Raw genomic sequence first — 15746 nt, 5'->3', positions numbered from 1 at the left:
TTACTTAACTTGGTGACAGGGTCAGAGTTAACAATGAACCCAGGTTTTCTGACTTCTGAGTAATGATCTCCTTTTTCTAGTTGGGGTGGAGGGAGTTCCATCAAATGAGGGGGGTGGGGTTTGGTTTAGATCAGGGGTCCTCAAACTTTTTAAATAGGGGGCCAGTTCTCTGTCCCTCAGACTGTTGGAGGGCCGGACTATAGTAAAAACAACAACTTTGTTTTGTGGGCCTTTAAATAAACTTCATAGCCCTGGGTGAGGGGGATAAATGTCTCAGCTGCCGCATCTGGCCTGCGGGCTGTAGTTTGAGGGCCCCTGCTTTAGATCTTTACCATTGACTGAATGCGTAATTTGGAACAAGTCAGTATCTTCTGTGTGCCTCAATTCACCAATTTGTAAAATGAACCAGGGGAACTAATCCCTCTCAGTCCTGTCATGTTTGACATCACTATTTTATTAAAGTATCATAAGATCATCAGATTTCATTGTGATTTCCCTAGCAAAGACTAAAATAATATAATATCTGCCTTCATAGGATAAATATAAGCAAAGTACTTTGTGGGCCTTAAAGTCCTTCGAGAATGTGATTTGTTATAGCCTAGTCTCAAGTATTCCAGTAAAAAGCAGGAGGCAATTAGATGAATTTCCCGAGCCCCCCAAATCTGTTATCTAACTCCCAGGCTTCTATTATCACTTGATCAGATCTGTGACTGCATCAATATGGAGAACTCCCAGTGACACGCCCTTTATTGATGTAGAGGAACTTCCTCTAAACCTTATGCCAAAAGTTTCTTGAAATATTTTTAAATATTATCTAGGCTATTTTTGGTGGTTGTTCATGGCTCTCAGGTAGTTTTGATTCTTAAATTATCCCTCCTTGGGATTTTCTAACAAAGTTAAGAGGGCTCTTTGGCAGCATTTGATAGTGACTTGCCCAGCCTCTCCCCAGCCATCGTTGAGAGACAGGACTTGGCCCTTCCTGGCGGAGGTTGCTTGCAGCCCACCCCTCCAAGACTGCCCGGCCTGCCAGCGCCCGCGTTCATCGACACTGAAGTTCCCTGTCACCTCTTTGAGTGAGGGCGGAATGGCCACTTGTCTAGGACATGGCCAAGGGAACGCCTTTCAGGTGCTGGTGGGTGCGAATACCCGCGGGGGCCCTTTTGGCTGTGAGGGTCCAGGATTCTAGGGTGGCAGGAGGGGGTCCCGATGCCGAGAGGGCCGTGTCAGCCCTTGCTGCTCCACAAGCCTGCCATCTGCTTGGGGCCCTCCTCCTCCTCCTCGTCCTCTTCTGGTCAGCAACGAGGGCAGCTGGGAGTGTTGGGGAGACGCGTCAGGGTCCCTGGTACAGATGCTGAATGACCTCCTCGCCAGTTCCCAGGACACGGAATACAAACCCCTGGCTCTGCACGGTGCTGAAGCGCCACCTGGTGACCCGACTCAGTATCATACATCACACAGCCCACGGGGTCCCAGAATTCGGTACTGAATACTTCCAGGTGGCTGAATAGAATTTCAGAGCGACTACTAGGAGGGGAAATATAGGATGTCAGCGATGGAAAGGAGCTTAGCAACAGGACATCAGACTTTAGAGTAAGAAACGTCAGCACCGGAAGAGACCTTAGCCAGGAAACATGAAACATAGAATGTCAGCCCGTAAGGGGCCTCAGATATCCAGTGTCAGAGCTGGGAACACGAAGGAAGGGAACGGCCCAAGCTTGGTCATACGGCGATTCAGAAGCAGGGATTTCTGATAATCCCGCAGCCATTTCAATTTAAGAAAAATGCTTCACAATTCATAAACTTCCATGTATGGGAATGATCACTCTTCTGCTGAGCTGTAGGTCAACAAAATTAGTTAATCATTCTGAGATTAAGGTAGGAACTATGTTTGAAAGAGCAAAAATGTTCCCTGTGAGGTAATCCTTTACCGCATCTCAGACCATCTCCCCCAAACCTTTTGCAGCAGCTCCTTGTCAAGGACCATGGGTTTTCCAGGCTAACCAATGTTTTTCCTTGTAGGCTTGTAATTACAAGAGGGCAAGGGAACTACAAGCTGTATCATTAGAAGACCACCTGAAAGAAGAGAACACAGTGGCAATGACTGCCGCTTCAAGCACCTAAAGAACCCTACCTGTTCTCTTGGGCCCAACAGTCAGCACTTGTGCTATTCAGAAGTGGAATGAGCTGCCTCCAGAGGTCATTGCTAGTGGGAGCTCCAAACAAAGGCTGGGTGACCATTTTTGATGTAAGGGGATTGAAGGAAGGAGTTGATTGGTGGTTAGCCTGATGTCCACAGATCCTTTACAAGTACGTGGATAGATTTCAGGGGGATGGGGATTCTATGGACTTGGATAGGAAAAAAACTTTATTTCAACAAAATTGGTTTTCTTTGTAACTTATTTTATTTTATACATTCAAAAACATCACACAGAGGAGGACTTCATAGGATCCAAAGGAGTCCATGCGTTTTGCTAGATATCCAACCTGGTTCCAAGGTTTCTTTGCAACCCTGTGGTTCTATGAGGAATACACTCTTATTAAATAACTTTCAGAAGTTCCAATAATCTGTTATTCTATGCAGAGATAGAACTTTCTTTGCAACCACAGCATCTGGCACATAGTAGGCATTTATTATTTTTTGACTGATCAAGGAATTTCTTTCGATGCTCTAGCCTGGGGATGAACCCTTGTGGGTCAGAGTGCAGTTGCCCAAGTGTCCAAACTTACCTCTTTCTCCCCCCAAAAAAGTTTAGTAGGAAGAGCTAAAACAATGGCCAAGTTACATCCGAACTGAATCTGACAAAGAATGTTTTTAATATTTAATAATATATCTAATATTCTTAAGAGGCTATCCAATCTTTACTTCAAGGCCTTTGATATCACAGAACTCACTATCATGAGACAGCTCTTTGGGATTCTTTTGAACAGTTCTTCTTGACATCAATTCTAAATATGTATCTTTTCAACTTCCGACCACTGCTATGGACAAAAGAACAAGTCTAACCTTATCCCCCCCCCCCCCAATCCAAAAAAATCCCAAAAACTTATTATCCTTGTCCTAATTTAACTCTTTTCCAGGCTAACCAATTTTTTTCCTTGTAGGCTTGTAATTACTAATTCAAGATCTCTGTCTAAATCTGAGATCTATAATAGATTGGAGTATCCAGATGCCCAAATAAGATCAATCTGTCCACATAGGCAACTCTTCAGAAATGTGCAGAAAGAAATAAACAAAAGGGCAGGCCCTGGAATTGTAGATCCAAAGAATCCTACAAAAATATAAGCTCACATTTCCAAAGTGCTTTCCTCATACCTACTCTGTGAAGGAGCTGCATTTACTCTGCATTTTCCCTCTTTTAAAAATGAGGAAACAACAGCTGTGAATGGAAGAAGCTTTTATCAATCTATCAGAGACCATCTAATACAATGCCCTCATTTTACAATTGAGGAGCTACTTGTCCTAATGTCAGTTTTGCAAGTGATAACGAGGAAGGCCTATCTTCTGGCTTTTACTTAGCCCCTTTTGCCCTACTTTATGCTAACTTATCCAAGGACATAGTCAAAACTGGGATTTTTAGACCAAGTCAAGTGAACTTCTTATTTCTGATTTCTCAGTGCTGAGTGATCAAGATTTCTATTCCAAATTCCTACTCAGCATCTTAATCCTCTCTTCAACTTAACTTAGACACCTTCAATAACTGGGGACTCACTGTTTCTAGGCAGCCTATTTCATTGTGAGTCAAGATTTATTTTAAAAATCCCTTTTGATGCAAAATCTTTTTTCCCCAAGCATCCGATTCTTGGTCCTTTGTTCCGCCCCGATTATGAGTGATAATTGTTCCTTTCAAAAAAAGGTTTTGATCATTTTATATATATCATCCATGTTACCAATATGTGTTTATTCCATCACTAGTTCAGAGAGCCAGAACAATTTCTAAAAGGGAAAAAATTGTTCAACAAAAATAAGCCAGCATATTGAAAAAGTCTAAAGTTCACATTAATTAATCTTTTTCTCTGCAAAGAGGGATGTATGTAGCCACTTTCCTTTATCTTCAAGCCAAGCTTAAGTCATAATTTCATAGTCATTCCATTTTTAGTTTTTGTTGTTCTTTCCATTTAGATGGTTGTAGTCATTGTGCTGTTTCTACTTACTTCATTTTGCATCATGTCTTCTCATGCTTCTCTGTATTCAATATATTCACGATTTCCTTCAGCATAGTAATGTTCCCTTATATTCATATCAAAGTTTATTTAGCTATTCTTCAAACTGACATCTACTGCATTTCCAGTCCTCTGCTACTATAAAAAGTTCTATTATGTTTTGTTGCCTTTCTTTTTTATGGAGCCTTTCTGGTTGTTACTTTCTTGAGGTACATGACTAACAGTGAGATTTGGGAATCAGAGGAAATAGATATTTTAATAATTTTATTTACACAATTCTAAACTGCTTTCCTAGAATGATGGGACTAATTTGCAGCTCTACTAACAATGCATTAATGTGCCTCTATTTATAAACCATCTTTTGAATGATAATTTTAATTTGAACAATTTTTTCTCAAGTATTAAGTATTTAAAAAATAAAACAGTTAATTTGTTTCTTTACACATTCCCCCCACTATAGGTCCATTTTCTTAGGTCCCCCCCCCCAACAAAAGAAAGAAATTCTCTAATACATATCCATATGATGAAAGAAAATTTCTCTATTACCTGTGTATCAAAAAGTCTTTTTCCAAATTTTAAGTTCATTGTCCCTCTGCCAGGAGACAAATGGAGTTTTATCTTTTGAATTCATAGATTTATGGTTGCATCAAAAATAGTTCAAAAGTTTATCAAAATTGTTTTCTCTATATAATTGTACAAATTGATCTAGTTCTGCTCACTTTGCTCTGCATCACTTCCTACAAGTCTTCCCACTTTCCTCTAAAATTGTCTATTTCATCATTTCTTACAGTACATTATTTCATTATATTCAGACACTCCAATTTCCATAAGCATTCTTCACAAGCTCAGTCTCTTGGCTTCCAATTAGGCTACCATGGTTATAAGTGTTATAAACATTTTGTACACATTTTTCCACCTCTTTGGAAAGTAGAGTAGGGGTGGTATAGGATTGATGGTGATATAGCAGGGCCAAAAGGCAGAGAGTTTAGTAACTTCTGGCATAGTCTCAAATTGTTTTTCAGAATGACTGACACCATCACTGATGTCCCTTTGCCCTTCCTTTTCTTTTGTCCTCTTTGCAAGTCTCATAAGTGTGAGTTTAATTTGTTTGCATTTCCTCTAATTATTATTCAGAATGCTTTTTTCATGATTGTTAATAATTTGAGTTCTTCCTTTAAAAACTGCCTGTTCATATCCTTTGACCATTGATCTATTAGGAAGACAGCATTAAAAAAAATGAGAAAACTCCACAAAATTAACCAAAAGAGAATAAAAAGCTGACATTATACACAGCACTCTAAGCCTATGGAGTCCTAACCTCTGCAAGACAGAAGATTTCTTCTTGAATCTCTTCAAGGACAAACTTGTTCAATAGTTTCCTTTTACTTATGTTTTGTGGTAGTTGTGTTTTTTGTTTATATTGTCATAGTCACTATGTATAGTGTTTTCCTGATTCTGCTTATTTCATTCTGTATCAGTTTATATCTTTCCATGCTCTTCTGAATTCTTTATTATCATAACTTGACACGACAGCAATACTGTTATATTCATGTGCCACAATTCGCTTTGTTCTTCCTCAGTCAATGGGCATCTTTGTTGCCAGTTCTTTGCTACCACAACAGGACTGCTATGTTTTGGCATTTGGTATACAGAGTCTATCCTTTCTGTCAATAATTTCATCAGGATACATGCCAAGCAGGGAAACTTCTGGGCACTTTGGCCATTTTTATTTACATAATTCCAAACTGCTTTCAGTAATGCTTGTAGTAATCTTCATCTCTACCAACAATGTATTAACATTCCTGTATTTCTAATCACCTCCAACACTATTCCAATCCTCTGTATGATACTAGTTCTTAAATTTCAAGTCATTCATTATTGACAGTTTTCCTATTAGTAAGACATCACTGAAGTATTGGACTTGCTCAATTCCCACTTCCTTTGCTGTTCCTTCCAGTGACGGATATGGGTTTCATCAAACCACCCACATTCTCTTAAATTATTTCCTGGGATTGAGATGTTTGGTTGAGATTTGGGATTCAGTCTGTGGCTATACACCCAAGGAAAGCCAATTGGCCACTATGAAAACTGGCCAATATAACAAATTCCTAAGACAGGCCAGGAAATGATTAGAGAATCAAAAGCCCTGAAATAAAACCTCTCCTCAATAGGATCAGATGATTTTTAGCATACAACCCCCCAGCAAGAGCTTCTTGACTTAAAATATCTCTGTAACCAGGATTCAGGACAGGATTTCTGAGTCAGAATACCTGGAGTTGAGCACAACTCTGACACAATGCTGAGAAAATCACTTTCCATATCTGGGCCTCCATTTCCTTATCTGTAGAGGAGGGAGAATGATTTTGGCACTGCTCCAACCACTATAAACCCTAGAGCACTGCATAAATAGTAGATGGTAACACCACAATAACATTCATATATAAAAATGGACGATACCAAATGCCAAACGTAGGAAGGGGAAACACTAGAAAGTGAAGAGGAAAGCAAGAGGCTCAAGGAAAAATAGCACAGGAGGCAATAAAGTTTATGAAGGCAACAAAGACAATCTCAGCATTTTGGTCCCCCCCTTTTTTTAAAATCAATTTTCCCCCCAATTTTCTAGGACAGTTGCGCCTCTTTTTTCATACACTTATCACTCACTACATTACCCTATGGAAGTACTGTAGCCATTTATGTAGAAGGCCACTCTTTACCCCTTACAGAATAGCTGTCTACACTTAACTAAACAGCTGATTAAGAGCAGCAGTGTTGTATTGTGAGGTCTACCTAGCCCCATTTTCTTATTGAAAAGCTGAATTTGGGCAGAAAGAAAACTAAAGGCCCCGCCAAGAATATTCTGAAAGTTCAGGAGAGAGCTGGGTCCAAATCCTGTTTCCAATAATAGATCCTGAACAAGTCAAAGTCCTCAGCCTGTTTCCTTATCTATAAAATACAGGTAACTCTAATCTGCATCACCCCTTTTACAGTGCTATGGTTCAGATGAGCTTACAGATGCAAAACTCTTTGCTAACTTTCAAGTCTTAAAAAAATGTCAGCTTATTAAGAAGCACCCACTACAGATGGATGCAGAAAGAGTGTGACAGGCCTTGGACTTCTGCTCTAGAAGGGAGGATGAAGAAAACAGGTGACTGATTGTCCAACCCATTGCTACTAGACTCCATTAGAAAAGTAGTAATCATCCAAAGGAAAAGACATTTGAGTTGAACTTCAGAGGGATAGGAAAAGATCTAACAAACATGTGCTATTTTCATACAATTTATTGAGACCTTTTATCTTTATATCACAGTTCCTTACCATTTACTTCTTAAGAATGATCCCTCCCCCCATGTGGCAAGAGAAAAAGGTTAGGGATAATGTCTCATAGTGATAGCAAGTCTGAGAGATTGCAGGATTCTCAGAGATTGTCTAGCTTTCTCTCCCCTCTCAGCCTGAAGAAAGACTGCTTCGTTAATCTCCCCTTTAAATGTCTTCGCTGGCTTTTCCATTATTCATAATTCAACTTCCTTTTAGTGATTTTTTTCTTTTATACTGTGGTAATCAAAGTGAAGTTCAAGTTCTCTTGGGTTTGCCCATTTCCGTCTGCACTAGTTCATGCAAATCTTGCTTCAAATCTCTGTTAAACATTTACTGTGTGAGCCATATGGTTCAAATCCCTTATGCAATTTACTTGTAACCCTGGGCAAGTTCCTTAATTTCTCTTAAGAGAGCCTCATCTGTAAGATGGTGATAACACTTAGGCCACTTGACTGTAGAAGGCTGTGAAGAAAGTGCTTTTGTCACCCTTAGAATGCTACAGAAATATGAACTACCATAGTATCGTATGTGCTCAGATATTGGTAAAAGTATAATCTTTAGGTGTGACCTCGTCCCTGCCCTCAAGGAACTTAAGTTTATTTCAATGAGGCACCCCAAAAAACTATCGGATCAAATAGGTACTTGTATCGGGGTGGGGGGAAAGTCTTCATTGAGAAAGTTTGATTAGGGAAGGTTTTCTAGGAGATAGCGGCAAATTGATGTAATGAACAAAACAGTAAGATAGGGTAACACCTTTTCTCTGGCCATCTCATTGGGAGCTTCTCATCATTATAGACAGAAAGAAGAGCAAGGCTGGTGGAGTACTGCTGCTGAGGGGCAGACTGCCTTTTGACAGAATATGTTTCCCATCATTGGAGGTCTTCAGGTAAAGGTCAGAAGACCACTATTTATAATCTGTAAAGGGGACTCCTGTTCAGGCATCATTCTACTTGATGAACTCTAGTATCCCTTTCACTGCCAAGATTTTGACGATAGTTCCTGGCCTAAAGAGGTCAGGGATTGTGACAAGGACGTTATAAGAGTAAGGCACAATGTGGTGATCATTTTTTTTAAAAACCAGATTTTATACATTCAAGTCAATTTGATCCTTCCAAGTAGTAACTTCTGAAAACTCTATCATTTAAATATGTCTACGCTTTTTCTTTGGGAATGACAAAGAGCCATACTAGAAATACCTATCTTGATCTCCTTAACTCCTAGTCACTTTGTCTCTGACTAATTTGTCAGTATTAGGTCCTTTAATGTGCAGAGGCTTCCCCTCATATATACCACTAGAATACGCACCACTCCTTTCTAACTTCAGCATCTTAATCTTCAACTCAGGCTAAGTGCCACCTTATACAGAAAGTTTTTCCTGGTCCTCTCGGTTGACAAGACTCTCTAACTCAACGATACTTTGCATTTATTCCACAAATATTACTGCCCTCAACAAAATGCTAAGATCCTTATGGTTAGGAATCATTCCTTTTGGATCTTTAGTGCCTAACAGGAGCTGGCACACAGTTGGTGTTTAATAAATATTTCTTATTGCTGATCAATTACAATGTTTAATCACTCATTTATCACTAAATGTCTCTGAAACAAGGTTTAACTTTCAAATCAACAACAAATGTTAAACATTAAGTGCTGAATTTGTGGGAAGCATTGTTAGTTGTGAAGATATGGATGGATAAATACAAAGGGGAATACCAGGGATGAGAATCCTTTATGAATGGCCAAATAAGATCAGAGATGGAAGATATTCCAGTCTGACCAAAAAGAATGAATATTTTAGGTAATTTGTACAAGATAAAATTGGACAGATAGGTTGAAGACAAAGTTTTTTGAAGGCCTGAGTCAGGGCTTTATGTTTATTGAGTTTCCCAAAGTCAAATCCATCCTCAAGGACAAAGATAACATGCCACAAACTACGAAGGCTATTCCCCCAGAGGAATCACAGATTTCATGCATTCAATAGTTGAGCATCCAAAGAATAAGGATACACCCTTCTGAGGGATCCACTTTGAAAACTATCATTCCATCATGTTAGTCACAGTCATAACCAATTACCCAGCTGATCTGGTCAACTGGAAAATCTTTTCCAAATTCATAAAACTTTAAGAGTGTTAGGAAATATGAATAATTAGTACAAGAAGCAGGAAGGGATGACAATATACAATGTAGCATGACAAAGATCCTCTACAGCTTTCATATTGAGATTTTTTTGTCAAAGAAGGCAGACGAACTGTCAGTTTTATCTTTACACTAATAGGGAAGGGGGGAAAAAAACACAAAATAAAAAAAGTCATTGACATCCCTTTATTATATATGTATATATATAATTCTTTTCCTTACATCAAATTTAATGTGTCCAGAAAAGCTTGTTTCTTCTGAAAGTCATACAAAGAAACTCGACTATCGATATTTCTTTAAAATACACAGTAAAAATGTATGACATTATATCACTTAAATTATGTTTTACATTATCAGTGCATTTCTATCAGTAAGATAGTGGTGGATCCAAAGGTATCTGAACTCTGAAATAAATTAGGTTTAAGAGAGGGAGGAATTTCAAAAGTCCAGGGCTCTGGTTACTTTGATTTTAGTCATGCTTGTGAAAAATAAGTCACTCATACATATCAAATAAAAACAGTTGTCTTACTGATAAATGCCAAGAAATTCAATTTGATAAACATTTACTGAGTGCCTATTTGTATGCAGAGGCTGCTAGGCACTAGAAATGTAGTTAAGGCTGTAAGTATGTCCTTAATTCAACTAATTCATTCCCTTCTTCAGGGATAGTTTAAAAAAACAAAAACAAAAACAAAAAAACCTCAAAACCCCAAGGCCATTTTACGTAATTATTTCAGTACTTAAGACAACTTATTTCCATTTTGAAAAACACATACATACACACAAGCTCTGAACTATGAAGGCAGATATTTTAAATCACTGATATATTTCCTTTTACTGGATTAAAGTTCAGAAGCCAGTCATTTTAAGTTGAGACATTAACATAAATATGCTAATTAATTTTAAAAAAAACTTTTCTAAAATGCTTACATCTACCTATGGACTATTAAAAAAAATAGCCAGGTAACTTTCCCATCCCAAAAGCAGCATCTGGAGTTGGATTTCCAAAATAGCACTTGGAACCATGCCAATTTTTAAGATTTTTAGATTGAGCAATGGGGAAAAAGGAAAAGTACTCAGTTCACATCAGCTTAAAAACATCCATTCAAGTTCTCCTTAGGAATTCAGCTTTGTACAAGCTTGAACAACTTGTACAAACTCCCCAAAACATGGCAAATTCTGAAAATGTAAATGTGTGACACTCAATTACTTTTTAAGTTAAAAATATTACAAAGTTATATCAAAACTCATCCCTTTTGTTACCTCAGCACAGAAACCTTGTATTCTTGGATCCACCATATCTCTGAATTGTGCCTGGTGATATAGTTAAGCAGCAATAAATAAAATTCAATATAGATTCCCTCCCTCCCCCAACACACATTTGCACACAAAATAAAAATAACCAATAGACCTGATGTCAAACCAATACAAATTTACTAAAATTGGCATTTTTATAAATTTTTAAAACCCCAGGATCTTAAATGGGGGGGAGGGAGGAGAGAGGAGAGAGGAACACTCACAGCAGGTTAAACACCCATCTAACTTTATTATCTTGTTCCAAGTTTGTCACTCACCATCTCATATTAGAGGATGAGATTTACAAACTGGAGCCCAACAACCAAGGCTCATACAAAAAATGGAACAATACTTGACAAAGGGCAAGGTAAAATAGGGATAAGAAACTTTCAGTAAGCTCAAAAGTCTTTCCTACATATCTGATGCTCTAACAAAGTGAAAGACAGGTAGCTGCAAGAGAGAATCCTATGGTCCAATATGTAAAATACCAGGAGGCATAAAAAGGAGGGAGAAAAGAAGAAAGGAAGAAAAGGGAATTCTAACCAATTAACCTGAGTGGAAGCTGAGATCTAGGTGCTCCTCTCAGCTCTCCCGGACAAGGCTCCTCTTGGAGCCTTGGGCAGATCCCTTCCTCCCCTTTTCTGAGCCTTGTTTATTCATCTGTAAGATGAGGGACTTGGTCAGATGGATGGCAATGTATTCTTAAATCTTTACAATCTATGGTTCCTTATATAGAACTAGTCTGCTCTGTTTCTCTATCATGCCCCCCTTTTTTCAATCAAGGTCAGGGTGCAAAATTGGAAGACTGCAGTAAAAAAAAAATTTTTAAATTACATACCTCTTACAGAGAGAGCAGTTCTCCTAAGCAAATTTAACCAAGTAGGGGTGTTCAGATTTTATATGCAATTAACAGGCTCATCTGTCTTTAAAATAATTGCTTTTTAAAAAGTCACTTGAATTCCAAGTAAGTGCTCTCATGGCCTACCTGTCACAGCCCCATAAAGTGTAGCCATTTTGCTTGTTCAGTCAGGGGCTCCCTTTCCTGACATGAGTAATATTGAGCCAACATGGGTGGATTTCACTCACTTTTAATCTATATCCCATACAAGGAAATGGCTCTCACAAATGAAAACTCCAAGATTAATGATGATACATTTGGCAATCGTAAGGTAGTACAGTCTTTTACCACTGAAAATAAGGTTAAAATAACCAATCTAAAATGATTCATAAATATAAAAGTATCTAATCTTGCCATTTCAGATAGAAAAAATGAAAACTTTTGTATGCAACTATTTTCTCATCAAGGTGTCCCTTGTAGAACATACAATCCTATTACTGCATTTAAGCTCCCATATAATCACTAAGTAAAACACTGAAAGCAATTTAGAACCTATTCATCCAATTCTCCTCTTTCCTCACTGTCTATATTTAGCACAGGAGTTATTTTATTCCTGTATTTTTATAATCCTATATTTAGATGACATATGAAAGACAACCCATTGAAGGTTAAGACTTTTGCCCAAAATATACACCACCCAAATACCTTAATTATGGGCCAAATGAGAATTTGGCACGTCTATTATTATTATTAAATAAAAGCTGCTTTGGGGGTGATATAAATGTGGAAAAAAGGTTAAATTTTCCAACTCATATTTTAATACACAAAAAACACTGCCCTAAAGTTTTGTTTTAATATAGATTTTAGAAAATATTCTTGCTTTCAGTACTGGACGGCAAGTTTATATGAAATATAGCCAAATCAAACAACTAGACCACCTACGTTTATCAAGGGAACTATAACTCACCCTTACCAATATAGCAGTTTGAAAATGCCCAGTTTCAAAATACAGTACAAATATTTTAAAGAACATTCTAAAATTCTTTATCATCTGCCGAATACACAAAATTTACAAATAGTTACAGCTTTCGTCACTCTCAAGATATTTAACATTTCATACTACTCATGACAAATGATTCTTAAAATAATTTTTAAAAAACCCTCAACAAAAGAAAAATGCCCAGTGGTAGCCAACTAAGCATCTGACTTGCTATTGTGGTCCATCATGTAAGTGGTGATCATCAAACTGAACTCTAGACCACCAGCTCTTCTAATAATTCATTTTAAGTATTTAAATTTTGTCTAATAAATCACTATTTTTAAGTGAGTTTGGGATTAAAAACTGAAACATTAACCAATCCAAGGGGAGTGCTTAGATATTTTTATGTAAGTGTTGCTGAAATAAGAAATGCTTGGTGGATGGTAACTGAAAAAAAATATGAATCATGGGGCTCAAAAATATTAGTTGTAAAGAGGACAATCCCAAATTCATGAAAAATGTTATACAATGTTATTACATATGTTTTTTTAACATATTGAAAGACATCCTGTTCTACTAAGCTAAAATTTAAAAATGAGGACAACTGAGAAAATCTACTTATTCAAAAACTCCCAAAAGCAATTATTTACTTAAATATCAAAACACTTCAGAGAATAAAATGATTTGGTACAGTAAATTCAGACACACTAGTTGCCAACATTCACCCACTTAATTTTTTTCCAAAGTATAACTGACACAAGCTAATTTTAAAACAGATATGCAAGGTTAGGGACACGTAAGAAAACACATTTGCCAGTTGTCTAATCAGGAAGTTAATCAGTAGATGAAAACCACTCCCCATTCTCCCAAAAGAAATCATTCCCTGACACACAATGTGCATGCATTAAAAAAAAAATTTTAAGTGGTCAGATGATATCATTATTATTCCATACATTAATTAAAGAAAATAAACATTTCCTTAATAATTAGTTACAGTTTAATGCTGGTGAAAAGTCTATTCTGATAAATTTGTATTATATTTTATTTCTGGGGTATACATTCATACATTTGTTTAAATCTCCTTTTAAAAAAAAAGTTTTCATTCAAATGAATGTGAATATAATCCCTAGAAATATGCCTGTCCAATAGCAACCAAAACAGATCAACAGAAAGGGGGTAAAAATTAACTATCTCAAACAACTTCAAAAACAAATCCAAACTTCAAAACTGACCGAATAAGAGGTGAAACACTACCCATGCCCTTCCATCTGAAGGGTGGGAATTTGAATGAATTTACCTTTGTTTTTAAATATTTAAAAATTAAGTATTTGAAAGAGATCACCTGGGAGAAAGGAGTGATTCTAACTCATTTATAGGAAAGTATCATTTAGATGCAAGGAAAAAAAAACACCTGAAATCTTTTAAACAAAGTAGGAAAAGTAGGACCAGATACTTTCTGCCCCATCTTCCCTCCTTTTAAATCAATCATTATTACTCGGCAATTTATGGTACACCTAACTGTAAGTGTACATGGTGTGTTTACTACCGGGGGCATGGTTTTGTAGTCCATAGATAAGCTAGCTGATGGAATCACGATCAATACATGGACAAATACATGATTTCACGGAAAGAGTAAGGGGAAGAGGGTCCAAATTGCTCTCATCTTCATGGAATGATAGAAAATTACTTATTTGATCATGGAAGTGTCTGCTTTATTCCAGAAAAATAGCTGCTTTGCCACTAGCATCACCTCAAAGCAAGATCACCATTTCTCACCACCACAGAGGCTCAAGCATGAGGAGGAGGCATTTGTCATGTGCTGCCCAGCGCACAAGCTGCCTTTCCAAAGCTCCAGCGGCATCACAGGCTGAGTTTTATATTTTTATTTCTGCAGCTTCTTTCTCAGCCTTCTCCTTTGCCTTCTCCTTCTCTTCCACCTTCTCTTCTTTGTGCAGCAATGCTACAATCTCGCTGACCTGTGCCGTGGAGATGTCGATGTCTTCTTTGTCAATCAATTCGATAACCTAGAGGAACCCAAGCAGAACATAGCAAAGTCATACAAGGACAACTTTCCAATGGAAACACCACTTAACTTATTCCCAAGCTCACTCATGTGGAAATATGCTGCATTTCAAGTCTGAGGACTGTGTTTGAATCCTGACTCAGCTATTTACTACCTGCGTTCCTTTGCCACTTTGAGACTCTGCTTTTTCATCTGTAAAATGAGGGGCTGGATACTAAAAGTCTTCGGAGCAAGTGTCTGCCTAGGATCCTATGAACCTTTAAGTAAAGATAACAATGATTGCATCTACTGCAGCACCATAAAGGTGAAATTTCTCTTGGCCCTCCTAGCCCTGGGGCTGCAAGCCCAGGAGCCGGATAAGTGACCGAGGATGCCAGGGCTCGCCAGGCCCACCACAGTCCACAAAGCTGAGCCCTCTGCACAGCCTGCACATCCATCTATGAGGAATGACAAGCAGGGTAATACCCCCAAGAGCAGCACTAACAAAAGTAAGCACGGAGAAGAAATCTGGTCAAGGAGGAGGCACAAGGGAGAAAATCAAAGGGAAACACGGGCTGTAGGAAGGGAGAAGCAAAGGAAACCCAAGATGGCCATCTGAAATCAAAGGTCAGACAACAGGTCCCTGCTTGCTTCAGGACTCATCCCTCTGTTTTGGGGCCAAGGCAAGGGGACCAGAGTTCCAGGTTACACTGGATCTGAATGAACACTGGACTCAGAACCAGAGGCCCTGGTTTCCCATCTGGCTCTGTCTCTTACTACCTGTATAACCTTAGTCAAGTCACTTATCTCTGAATATCAGTTTCTTCCTCTGTAAAATGGGAACACCACCAAGTGTTCTGCCAGTCCTATAAGACAATATTACAAGGAAAAAATGAGATAATGGGTGTGCAAGTACTTGGTAACTAATGGGACATATTTATATCCTGCTTTCCGGTAAAGATATGCACATTGCCCTCATTTGGTCCTCACTCCAAACATCCCTGTAAAACTCAATATGTTAT

At 38.0% G+C, this 15746-nt stretch overlaps 1 protein-coding gene across 3 annotated transcripts in view; it reads right to left on the bottom strand.

The window, feature by feature from the left end:
• Positions 1-9781: 9781 nt before the first annotated feature.
• Positions 9782-15746, bottom strand: part of LETM1 (leucine zipper and EF-hand containing transmembrane protein 1) — a 78733-nt gene continuing 72768 nt past the window's right edge. For all 3 annotated transcript variants that reach the window (XM_051966386.1, XM_051966384.1, XM_051966385.1), the window contains exon 14: positions 9782-14746. In XM_051966386.1, the coding sequence (XP_051822346.1) occupies positions 14597-14746 (150 nt within the window). In that variant the 3' untranslated portion in view covers positions 9782-14596. The remainder of the gene's footprint in view (positions 14747-15746) is intronic.

This window comes from Antechinus flavipes, chromosome 6, assembly GCF_016432865.1.
Source record: "Antechinus flavipes isolate AdamAnt ecotype Samford, QLD, Australia chromosome 6, AdamAnt_v2, whole genome shotgun sequence".
Lineage (NCBI taxonomy): Eukaryota > Metazoa > Chordata > Mammalia > Dasyuromorphia > Dasyuridae > Antechinus > Antechinus flavipes.
The sequence above is the reverse complement of the archived record's forward strand: the minus strand, read 5'-3'. Positions and strand labels throughout refer to the sequence as shown.